The sequence below is a fragment of the Mauremys mutica genome, chromosome 24 (assembly GCF_020497125.1).
Source record: "Mauremys mutica isolate MM-2020 ecotype Southern chromosome 24, ASM2049712v1, whole genome shotgun sequence".
Lineage (NCBI taxonomy): Eukaryota > Metazoa > Chordata > Testudines > Geoemydidae > Mauremys > Mauremys mutica.
Window position 1 is genome coordinate 14,121,032 of NC_059095.1, and position 12,554 is coordinate 14,133,585.

Below are 12,554 nucleotides of genomic sequence, written 5' to 3' on the forward strand. Positions count from 1 at the left end.
TTGTGTGCCACTGCCTAATCACCTCTTTCCTCTTCTTCCTGTAGTGGCTGAAGGATCCTGGCCCTCGTAATGAGAAGAGGACCCTCTTCTGTGACATGGTGTGTTTTCTGTTCATTACTCCCCTGGCGGCAATCTCGGGCTGGCTGTGTCTTCGTGGTGCCCAGGATCACTTGCAGTTCAACAGCCGGCTGGAAGCCATTGGACTGATAGCACTTACTATTGCACTTTTTACTATCTACGTCCTTTGGACACTGGTGAGTGAACAGCAAAATGCCACCCAGTGCCTGAGCCCAGGGCCCTGTTACATTTAAAGGTGTTTCTCAGTTACGGGAATTCAAAGCAGAGTATCCCAGGAGGATAGTTTGTGTTCCCAGAGCTCAGTCATGGCTGTGTCTGCAGTTCCTCCATAGCTGCCCAGCCCTTAGTCCAAACCAAGAGGCACATCGTTGGCTGTTCCCATTAAATACAAATAAATAAATTTTTAAAACGTAACCTGCTGAGGTCAATGACACTTGACAATGAGTTTCTGCCCGTGCATGCTAACTCACTGCACATCATCAGGAACGTCTGCAGATGGACATTAGGGCAACATGCCTTTTTGGTGCAGTGTGTGCAGTGTGGGATGTAGAAGTGGACAGACCAAGCCTGACATTAGCATGGGGACCGGTGTGGTTAGCAAGCATGGGGAGAGGAGTAAGAAGCCCAGCTGTTCTTTGTCTTCCTGTTTTCAAATAAAAATCCCTGAATCTTGGCACTATGGTAAAAACAATACTGTGAATAAAATACTGTCTGAGACACCATAAGAGCATAGGAATCTGCACTCCTATCAGCCTGGTCAAAGGCTGTATAAAATATAGCAGTGAGGTATAGTCAGGCTCTGTCTAAGAGCAGCACTGTTATGGCGAAGAGGGAAAAGGAGCACAAGCGTATAGAATGGTTTGTGGGACTCCTCTTGGAGATCAGCTGGGGTCACTGAAATTCCAATAGCTATCAAAAGGATTTCTTAAAAGCTCTGAGAAAATGGCCAGGGGCCACAAAGTGGTCTGTTTAAAAGTCAGACTCCAGCCAAGCTGGAGGAGACCTGCCCTCCTCTTCTCACTTGAGAAATTGTAACAGTAAGTCCCTTGTAGCAGAGCAGTCCTTCCTTCTTCGAGTGATTGCTCATGTCCATTCCATTGTAGGTGTGTGTGCTCGCCACATGCACCAGTGCTAGAAGTTCTTCTTCGAGTGCTTGCTCATATCGATTCCAATTAGGGTGTGCACGCGCCACGTGCACGTTCGTCGGAAGATTTTTACCCTAGCAACACTCGGTGGGTCGGCTGGGCGCCCCCTGGAGTGGCGCCGCTATCGCACCAGATATATACCCCTGCCGCCCCATCCGCCCCTCAGTTCCTTCTTACCGCCCGTGTCGGTCGTTAGAACAGTGGAGCGCGGCTTAGCTGACCTCCACTTCCCTAGCTACTCGTAGTTCTCTCATTCCTTGTTGTGTATATAGTTAAAAACTTTTTATATAATTCACTTTAGTTTATTACTTTATAGTATATTTAGTATAATAATAGGGGCTTGGGGAATAGCCCCTTTCCCGCACGTGGTGCCGGGGCCCATGCCCGGTTCACCGGGTTTCAAACCGTGCTCGGCCTGCCGCAGGCCGATGCCGACAAGAGACCCGCACGACTCCTGTCTGAAGTCCCTCGGGGAGTCGCACCTGACAGCTAAGTGCCACATTTGCAAGGCTTTTAAGCCAAGAACAAAAAAGGAGCAGGACATTAGGCTAAAGCAGCTCCTCATGGAGGCGGCTCTCACCCCTCAGCCTTCGGCACTGAGCGCTGGTCACTCTTTGAACAGAAGCACCTCCTCGGCACCGGACCGCGCAGGTACGGCCAAGGCTCCTTGGCACCACCCGTCGCCGGCACCGAGGCCGGCTCGACGCCGCTCCCTCTCCCCGAGGTCGAGGAAGTCTAAGACTCCTGCTGCTTCTGTGTCACCTGCACCGCAGCCAGAGAGCTCGTCCAAGTCGGACCGCCTGGCGCCGACACCCGACGACGTCTGCACCGTCGATTCTGGTCCCACAAGGGCCGTCGAGTCCGGTGCCTGTCAGCTCCCCGGCTAGACCCGTGGTAGAGCTTAATATCCCTTCCACGCTGGAGACGTTCTCAACAGCGAGGGATCTGATTTTGATGACAGAGTCGACGCTGCCTCCGCCCCCGGCACCGCCGGTGTGGGCGATACAGTCTATAGGCAAGCCGGCCTTGATTCGGCCACCCTCTGTCGGCACAGCAGACCGGCACTGTTCTAGATCACGGTCTGGGCCCTCAATACAGCGGCAGCGGGGTATATCCTCCAATTTTGTTCTATCCCCCCTTCCCACACCCTTCCCCGTACCACCTCAGGGACCCTTCTCACGAGCAATTGCTCACCCAGAAGGTGCAAGCCCTCCTGTGGCTGAGGGTCATGGAGGAAGTTCCAGCAGAATGAAGAGGGAAAGGTTTTTACTCCCGGTACTTTCTCATTCAGAAAGCCAAAGGAGGGCTAGGGTCATCCTGGACCTGCGAGACCTCAACAAATATCTCAAGAAATTGACATTCCACATGGTCTCCTTGGCCTCCATCATCCCCTCCCTGGATCCTGGAATGCCGCCCTCAACCTAAAAGGTGCTTACTTTCACATCTCAAGATTTCCCGGACACAAGAGATTTCTACGTTTTGTGGTTGGTCAGACATATTACCAGTTCGCAGTGCTCCCATTCGGCCTAGCAACAGCACCAAGAGTGTTTAGAAAGTGCATGGCAGTAGTTGCAGCTTACCTCAGACATCGAGGGGTCCAGATCTATCCCTGGCTGGATGACTGGCTCGTCAAGGGTTGCTCCCAGAAGCAGGTGCAGTGCAGTATCGAGGTGTTGCAAACCACTTGTCATGCCCTGGGCCTGTTAATAAACAAAAATCAACACTGGTCCCCGCTCAGAGGATAGTGTTCATCAGAGCAGTCCTCGACTCTACCCAAGCCAGAAGTTCTTACCACAAGCCAGGTTCAGAACAATGTCAGATCTGATTGCCCAAGTCATCACACACCCGGTCACCACAGCTCAGGTCTGTCTCAGACTCCTAGGGCACATGGCTGCGTGCACCTACGTAGTCCAGCATCAAAGACTGCAGCTGAGGTCCCTTCAAAGGTGGTTGTCATTCCACAGCCAGACACCTCTTGGAGGGGTTCCTCATGATCCTGGCCCAGTTACTCACCTCCCTCCAATGGTGGTGCAACCCGAATCCGGTGATGGAAGGGGTTCCGTTTGCAGCTCCATGGCCCACAGTGTCCCTGGTCTCGGATGCGTCCAGCCTCGGCTGGGGAGTACACCTTGGTGCCCTCAAAACTTAAGGACTATGGTCGCGGGAGGAGCTGTCGCTTCATATAAAGGTCAGAAAGCTCAGGGCCATTTGCCTGGTGTGTGAGGTGTTTCTTCCCCCATCTATCTGGTCAAGTGTAACAATGTAAATAGTGGTTTAAAAAAGTAAACGTTTAAACTTTTAAAATTGTACTGGTTAAACATTTAACCATTAGGATCCTGGCTGCGCTGCATCCCCCACGCAGTGCCCTGGGTGCAGGGCCGGCAGCCAGGACACTGGGGCACAGGTCGGCAGCCAAGACCCCGGACCCGGGAGGCCAACAGCCAGGGTGCTGGGGGCCGGCAGCAGAGTCCCGCAGCAGTTTAAACGTTAACTGGAATACCTTACTGATAAGACTGATGCTTATCGGTTACCCGTTTAACATTTTACATCCCTAGTCAAGTGATGCAGGTGCTGACAGACAACACGGCCTCCATGTTCTATGTCAACATACAAGGGGGAGCCCGGTGGTCAGTCCTGACCTGTGGGACTTCTGCATCCAGCACACTATCCACCTGGAAGTCTCGAACCTCCCTGGTGTCTGGAACATGCTGGCGGATCGCCTCAGCAGGTCCTTCTTCTCTCACTACGAGTGGTCCCTCCACTCAGAGGTTGCCCAGATGCTCTTCCAGAGATGGGGAGCTCCCCAAGTGGACCTGTTTGCCAGAAGACAGTACAGGAAATGCCACCAATTCTGTTCACTACAAGGCCTCGAAAGCAGCTCGCTGTCGGGTGCCTTCCTTCTGTCGTGGTCAGAGGGTGCCTTTCCACCGGTCCTGCTAATCAGCAGGGTCCTTTCCAAGATCAAGAGGGACCAGGCATAAGTCATTATGATCGCCTCAGCCTGGCCTCACCAGCATTGGTTCGGCACTCTCATAGACTTGGTAGTGGCAGCCACATGGACTCTTCCTGGCCGTCCGGACCTGCTCTCTCAGGATCACAGACGGTTGCTGCACCTGAACCTCACTTCTCTCCACCTCACAGCATGAATGCTGCGTGGCTGAGCCCCAAGGAGCAGGCCTTTTCCCATCAGGTTCTTCTGGAAAGCAGAAAGCCTCCCCTAGAGCCACCTACCACATGCATCCAATGAAGTGGGAAAGCTCATGCTCCAGTACGTCTGTTAGTCTATAAGGTGCCACAGGACTCTCTGTTGCTTTTTACAGATCCAGACTAACACGGCTCCCTTCTGACACTTGACTGCCTTGCAAAGTGGAAACACTTCTCTTGCTAGGCTTTGGAGTGGAATATTTCCTGTTAGTGTCTCTTTACAATCAATCCTAGATTACCTCCTGCATCTAAAGCGCAAGGGCCTTGCCTTTTCATCGATCCAGATGCACTTGGCAGCCATATCAGCCTTCCATCCGCACATCCAGGGAAGATCAGTATTCTCACATAAGATGATCAGGTTCCTCAAGGCCCTCAAGAGGCTGTTTCCGCCGGTCCACAGGACCACCCAGAGGATTCAGGGGGCCTGGGGCAAAGCGGGGGAGCTGTGGCACTTGTACTCACCCAGCAGCAGTCCGGGTCTTCGGCAGTGGGGGGCCCTTCAGTCGCTCCATGTCTTCAGCAGCACTAAAGGTTACCCCGCCGCCAAAATGCTGCCGAAGACCCGGACCGCCGCCAGGCCAGGGCTCATGGGGCTCCTGCAGGGCTCGGGGCAAATTGCCCCACTTGCTCCCGCTCTGGACGGCCCTGCCAGTTTGGGATCCGATTCCCCAATGGGACCTCAGTCTAGTCGTTTCCAGGCTTACCGGTCCTCCGTTCGAGCCTCTTGCTCTCTCTCTCTCGCACCTGTCATGGAAGGTCGCATTCCTTGAAGCCATTACTTCAGTGAGGCGAGTCTCCGAGATTAAAGCCCTCACTTCGGAGCCCCCGTATACGGTGTTCTACAAGGACAAGGTGCAGCTGCAGCCCTATCCTGCTGAAGGTGGCGTTGTGCTTCCATGTCAATCAGGATATCTTCCTCTCAGTGTCCTGTCCCAAGCCTCACAAGACCAACGAGGACAGACACCTGCACACTCTAGACGTCAGGCATGCCCTGGCTTTCTACTTGGAGTGCATCCAGCCCTTCCGCAGATCAACTCAGCTCTTTACTGCGATAGCTGACAGGATGAAGGGTCTTCAAATTCAAACTGGATCACCACCTGCATCTGCACTTGTTGCGAGTTGGCGCAGGCTGTACCTCCACAGACAGTGAAGGCTCACTCACCTAGGGCTCAGGCGTCTTCGGCTGCCTTCCTGATGCATGTTCCTATCCAGGACATCTGCAGGGCTGGCACATGATCTTCAGTACATACATTCACCACGCACTACACCATTACTCAGCAGGCCAGAGATAACGCTGGATTTGGCAAAGCTGTTTTGCAGTCGACACGGCCATGAACTCCTGCCCGCCTCCAGAGGTACTGCTTGGGAGTCACCTACCATGGAATGGACATGAACAATCCTTGAAGAAGAAAAAACGGTTACGAATCTTTCATAACTGTTCTTCGAGATGTATTGCTCATGTCCGTTCCATGACCCACCGTCCTTCCCCGCTGTCGGAGTTCTGACTAGAAGGAACTGAGGGTGGGAGGGGGCCAGCAGTGCCCCTTATACCAGTGCATACGCTCGCCACTCCAGAGGGCGCCAGAGCCGGTCCCCTACTGATACCACTGAGGAAAAAACTTCCAGCGCCAGTGCATGTGGCGAGCACACACACCTACAATGGAATGGACACGGGCAACACATCTCGAAGAACAACAGTTACAAAAGGTTAGTAACCATTTTTTCTTACTCACAGTACGCAGAGTTCTCTGTTGTAGCAGAGCAGCCCAGCAATACTGCCTTAAAATTGTCTGTCACTGCCTTGGCGTTAACAAGGCCCCATAGACTACTGGGAATCTGTAACTGGCACTGTTTCCGGGCTCTCTGCCTCAGCTGTGCATGGGATGCTCAGGGCGTTGTTACTGGGAACAGGATCTTCCTGCATGCTCCCCACTTGCCCACCTCCAGGGCATGTTGGCGAAGTCAGTCAGGAGCACATGGCCTGAGAGAGGGGGAAAATCAGTCTGAATGTGACATCTAAAGGCAGTGTCATGTCATGTTGTATCTGTGTGCCCACCCCCACCCCCTCTTTCAGAAACACAAAGAACTGACCAAAGTCTGGGGCTGAGTTCCCAGCCTTCTTTGGTTGGAGCCTTCCCCTCCCCACATAGATTGTTGCCCCCTTTCTTCAGTGTTATGCCCCTCACTGTGCTGTGGTGCCTCTGTTTTCTGTCCAGTTTCTCTGTGGGTTTGTGGATGTGGCTCTTTATTTTGTTTTCGTTCTCTCTCTCCATCCCTTTTCCGCTCCCCAAACACACACCCGCTGTCTCTGCTGCCATATGGCCAGAAAAGGAGAACGTTGGAGGTGGAGAGCAAACAGGCAGGTGATGGTTCACAACTCTGTGGGTGGGCCACGGCAAGTGTGTTCCCCTCCCCTTCAGCTTTGGGAACCCCAGGTCCGGTGTGAAAACTTAGCCCAAATCGCGCTGCAGCGTCCTGATTTGAAACAGTTTGTGGAGTCCCATGTCCATCATCCCAGCCTGCTTCAGGGGTTCCTGTTCCATCCAGCCTGGCAAACTTCAGTTGCATCACTTCTGGGTTCAGGCTGAGTCATGCAGGAATGTTTAGAGAGGGAAATGAGGAAAGGCTGAAAGCGCAACCGAAGTGTAGTAACTGCAGACAGGAAAACAAGTTACTGCAAGAACTTCAAAAAACCGAGCTTGGGGCCAAGCTGCACCATCGCCTGCCAATTGTAGGGATTTGACCATATGAGATTCACTCACCCTCCTGATCCTGAGCCTTGCTGAATGTTCCCTCCCAGAATGCCTAGTGGGACGTTCATTCTAACCCCAGATCTGGCGCTCTGGTTAACTCATGCACAGGACTAAGATTCCTGTTGCAGTCCCTTACAGAGACACCCTGTACTTCCATGGCATCTCCATAGATCCTCTCCAGAGGGCACTGGGACTGGTGTAAACCAAATCAAGCAAACTCTGGCCCAGGAATGTGTGCTCTCAGCAAATCCAGCTGGTCTGTATTACTAGTTAGGGACAATTTCTTAAAATAAGAAAACAACAGAAATCAAGGTCTTGAGTTTGCAAACAATCAGTAAAATTCCTCAGCAAAGGCCTGAAGTGATGTGTCCCAGCCACTTCCGGCACAGCTTTGTCTCCCTTAGCTTCCGTGGGCTGTGGAAAGAGTGCAGGAATCCATTTTGCAGGGCTCAGGAAAGCAGCTAGTGCTGCCATTATATCTCACTAGCATTGTCCTCTACTGGGCACAGGCATTTACCTCCCATCCATTCTGTGGCAGGCCCCGGCAGCTCAGTAATCAGACTGATACTTTGTTGTCCATCAGGTTTCATTCCGTTATCATTGCCAGCTGTATTCGGAGTGGAGAAGGACCAATCAGAAAGTCCGCTTAATGATTCCTGACTCCAAGAGCCCTCATCCTGTCCAGCATTCCCTGCTCTCCACCAAGCTCATGAAGAAGAATGCAGATGAAACAACTGTGTGAGTTACCCCATGCCAGGTATCCTCCGAATGGGGCAGCTGTGAGCAAGGAGAGGACGAGAGCGGCTTTGCAGGAATGTCGCCAGAGAAGCGGATTGAATCTTTTTCTGTGGACAAAGGTGTGTGGAAGCTGCAGCGACCTGGCAAAACAATCATCCCAACCAAAGGGACTTTGCACTCAGCGAGTACAATACTTCAGTTTGAGGCAAACAAACAGATGATAAACATTTGGCTGTGTGAAATGGCCCCAAAGGGCTCTGAGTCCATAGAGACAGAAAGCCATGTGTGTTTAGCTGCCAGAATTCTTTCTTAAAACTAAATACATGATGTGGAAAAAATCCCTCTATATAGCTATATATAAATATTATTTTTAATGGCCATGCATATTGTGTTTCAGTCCTTTTGTGTTGATATAGACATTGTTCTAAGCTTCAGTATAGAAGCTGGCAGCCTGATCTCACTCAGAGGTTGAATCTGGGCCGTTTCTCAATATGAGCATATAAAGAACACTTCTCATTGGACATTGCTAAAAGTTCCCCTGTCCTTTGCACTAAATGGATTTTGAGATCATTGCAGCAGGTTTTCTCCTTTGTTTTCTGTAGTGGTGGTATTGTCCTTTTGACAAGGTTGTGTGTGCTTTTAATAATTATTATAATCCCAGAAGGAGTAAAATGACATAATACTGAATGGAGACATTTTGTATTGTAAAATACTATAATCTTGAAAATTTCACAATGTTTCAGAATATGAAAACTCTCACTTGAAGCTGTGAGCTCATAAAATATGAAATTATCACTTTATCCCTAGGACTCTGCTGTGTTCAGCTGTTGGTATAATATTATTTCTGCTAAACATAACACAGCGAGTGACTCCAGGTGCTAAGAGGATATGATCCTAAAAATCACTGCATGAGCCAGAGGCAGCCCATTCAGGAGACCCTTATTTGCTTAAAACTATCTGAAGGCTAAGAGAGGAGCTGTCGCCACCCCCAAAAGAGCAGAGCTGGGTTCTCATTGGCTAATGTATCCTGTTCATGTTCCCTAAGATCAACATATACGCTGCTAGAAGTGGGAGCTACACTACCATTAGCTCCTGCATGTACCTTCCTAGACATGTTCATGTTCTGCATCCTGAGCAGCAGGGAGGGGAAGCCTTAGGACTCCCTGCATAGTGACCTTCTGTGCACACAGCCCCTGGTGCTGCTATTTGGAGAGTCACTGAAATCACTGCCTGGACCATTGGTGGCCCTAACACAGGTATTTTCCTGTGTTTTCAGGGCTGAATGGGCTCCTGAGTCACTCTCTAGTGCAGGACATGGGTTCCTCTTCTTGCCACCTGGTGCATCCAGTTGCCTCTGCAATAAGCTTAGCAAATGGCCCTTGACACATTGCAGTGGAAGATCTGCCAAGGGATTTCCAGCAACTCTTCCTTAATAGCTAGTGTAAATGTTTGGGGGGGAGGGATAGCTCAGTGGTTTGAGCATTGGCCTGTTAAACCCAGGGTTGTGAGTTCAATCCTTGAGGAGGCCACTTAGGGATCTGGGGCAAAAATTGGTCCTGCTAGTGAAGGCAGGGGCTGGACTCAATGACCTTTCAAGGTCCCTTCCAGTTCTAGGAGATTGGTATATCTCCAATTATTACCTATTTCCTCTTTGGCCTTCAGTCCTTGCCTCATCCTCTTCCATCCCCCACTTCCGTGACCCTCAAATAATCCCTCCTCTATTTAATATTCTACTGTGCACAGTGCTTTGCTTCCACATCTCAGAACAGATCTAGTCTGCAGGTGTTCTGTCACCATGGTCTAGGCGAATGCAGCCTTGGCAAGTGCTCTAATTATAGAGAGCTATTTCGGAGAGCAATATTCTGAGATCCAAATACTGCAACTGTTAAGGGAAATAGCAAAGAGTAGGCAGGCTTGAATTGTAGCCCTATACTTGCATCCATGCGCCATGATTCTGAGACTCGAGTCGCTGACTCCGGAGATGGAATTTAGCTTGGATAGCACAGTTCTGGGCCTTAGCCCCATAGTTCCCAAATTGCTGGATTCTAAATCCAACCTCCCCTTTTCCGTGTTCTCTCCTGTCTGGCTGAGCTGGATCCTTTCGCCAGAGCGGCCCCCTCCCCTCCCTTTCAGTTTGGATCAAATTAAAAAAATCCTTGATGGGCAATGGTTGCCTAACTGACCATGCAAAATGCTCAGCTCTCTCTACTGGGGTCAATGGTTCCATGTGGCAGGGCTTTGCTGTGTGGCTGGCTTCCCTCCTGTGTCTGCCTTGCACTATTCATTTGTGATTGGGCAGTAGGTTGCTGTGGAACATCTTTCACTCTTTTCTCCCAGGGTTCTCTGCGGGTTTGTGCATGTTCCCATCACTGATTGAGGGAAAGTCTCTTCTCTCATCTGATAGCTGAGCAAGTGTGCCTTGTTCCTTGGTACCTGGGACAATAGTTCTCTCCTTTGTCACATCCATACTGTCCAGAGGCTTTGCTCCCCTCTTCCCACTGCTGCCGTTCTCCCCAACTTCCTGGGAAGGCCCTTGTCTCGTCTCTTCTGCTGGTTATCCTTCATTCTAGGAACAGCCTTCCCTCACCCCTTCAGTTCAATCTAGACTCTCCAAGGGGGCTGGCATACCCTACTGAATTCCTTCCAGCCCTGGTGAGACATGAAAGGCTTCTTCAGCAGAGGTGCAATCTGAGGGACTAGTGGGTGGCTGCACAACAGTAATCAAAATCCTGTTAGCGTTTGTGTGAAATCACGAGGAGCCCATTCAGACTCCTGGCAGCTCCTGAATGCAGCTGCAGGCTGCTCCACAGGTTTGGCCAGGTCTCTCTAGTGCTTTCCAAGAGCCACCAGAACTCACTGACACTGGCTGCTGGGTTATTGGAAAAGCACAGCCGCACTTCCAGGCTTAACTGCTCTTCAGTAGAATAGAAGCTGCTGCCCACTCCTTGCTGTTTTCTGCATTCGTGTGTTGCACATGCTGCTCCATTCCTCCCCCGGGGTGTGAGATCTGGTTACAGCCATTCACTGTGCAGACACCTGTGTCTTGGGTGCATTTTTCTCCAAATGTGTTCCCTTTTATTTGACCTCCCCAGATCCAACCAGCCCCTGGAAGGTGGTTCCTATGACACATCTAGCACAGACCTGTCTCAAAATTCAGCCCATAGTCATGTGCATTCCTGATAATAGTAATGACTCTAATGTAACCAGTCTTTCAAATAGAAACCCAGCATTGATACAAGTCTGCAACTGTGAAACCTGGGAGTCCCTCTCTCAGGTGATAGGGGTGGCTGATCCTCTCCCATGGCACCGTAGCTTTATTTTCTCTCTGCATCCTTGTATTTATAGTACTTTCCAAGTAATCTGAGTTGTTGCATGTGCCCCTGTAAAATGGTGATACTCACTTTTTAATCCTCTAGGGCCTCCTCCTTCCCAGCGGAGACATTTAGCTCTTGTGGAGTCTGGAAAATCAGCGTCTCTGCTCTCGCACGTTCTAGTGTCCCGGAGGAAACACACCATGTGATTATGTAAATAAAAGTGAAACAACTTTTGGGTTGTTGTGTTGTTATTGGAAGAGGCAGGATGTGCTCAGGGACAAATGCTTGCTGGAAAGAAACAGCCTTCCAGTCTCACTTAGCCAGGCCATGATTATAGAGCGCTGTGAAGATTGTCGCAGCCCTGCTTCTGTAAAGCCCCTGCGCTGGTAGGCTACAGCTGAAAGCTGCCTTCCTCTGCTTCAGAGTCCAAAAAACCACAGTCCAAAAGAAGGCTGTACTGGTTAAAAAAAACCCTTCTAAACCAGGTTGAAGTGATGGCAGCTATAAGAAAACGATATAACACATGGAAGAAAAGGAAAGATTTATAGTAATGACCATAAATCAGAAGTTAGGACTGAAAAGGGACACAACGAGAAATCTGTGGCCAGCAGAGTTAAGGACAATAAGGAGGAGTTTTTAAAATATATTAGGAACAAAAAGAAACCTGGCAGTGAGATTGGTCCATTACTAGATGGAAATGGTAACATTATCAATAATGCAGAAAAGGCAGACATTTTCAATAAATATTTCTGTTCTGTAGCTGGGGGGAAACCATGATATAGTCTCATCATATGGTGGTATCACTCTTTCCCTTGCACTAGTATTTCTGGAGGATGTTAAACAGCAGTTACTGATGTTAGACATTTTTAAATCACCAGGCCTGGACAACTTGCACCCAGGAGTTTTAAAAGAGCTGGTGGAGGAGCTCGCTGGATTGTTAATGTTGATTTTCAGTAAGTCTTAGAGCACTGGGGAAGTTCCAGAAGTCTGGAAGAAAGCTAATGTTGTGCCAGGTTTTAAAAAGGGTAACCAGGATGACCTGGGTAGGTATAGGCCTGTCAATCTGATGTCGATTCCAGGCAAGATAATGGAGCAGCTGATACGGGACTCAATGAATAAAGAAGTAAAGCAGGGTAATGTAATTAATGCAAATCAGCATGGGTTTATAATAAATAGATCCTGTCATACTACTTGATGCTTTTTTTATGAGATTACAAAGTTTGGTTGATAAAGGTAATAGTGTTGACATAATATACTTAGACTCCTACAAGGCATTTAACCTGGGGCTGTTCAATATTTTGGTTAAAAAACTAGAGTGATAT

The 12,554-nt window shown here is 49.8% G+C and overlaps 1 protein-coding gene across 3 annotated transcripts in view; it reads left to right on the plus strand.

Moving 5' to 3' along the window:
* MARCHF2 (membrane associated ring-CH-type finger 2) overlaps positions 1–11,878 on the plus strand; it is an 84,926-nt gene extending 73,048 nt beyond the window's left edge. For 2 of the 3 annotated variants that reach the window (XM_044998595.1, XM_044998594.1), the window contains 2 exons: positions 45–254; positions 7,764–8,713. In XM_044998595.1, coding sequence (XP_044854530.1) covers positions 45–254; positions 7,764–7,922 — 369 coding nt within the window. In that variant the 3' untranslated portion in view covers positions 7,923–8,713. Of the gene's footprint in view, positions 1–44; positions 255–7,763; positions 8,714–11,334 lie in introns of those variants that run through there. The other variant, XM_044998596.1, reaches the window with a different exon arrangement.
* Positions 11,879–12,554: the final 676 nt, after the last annotated feature.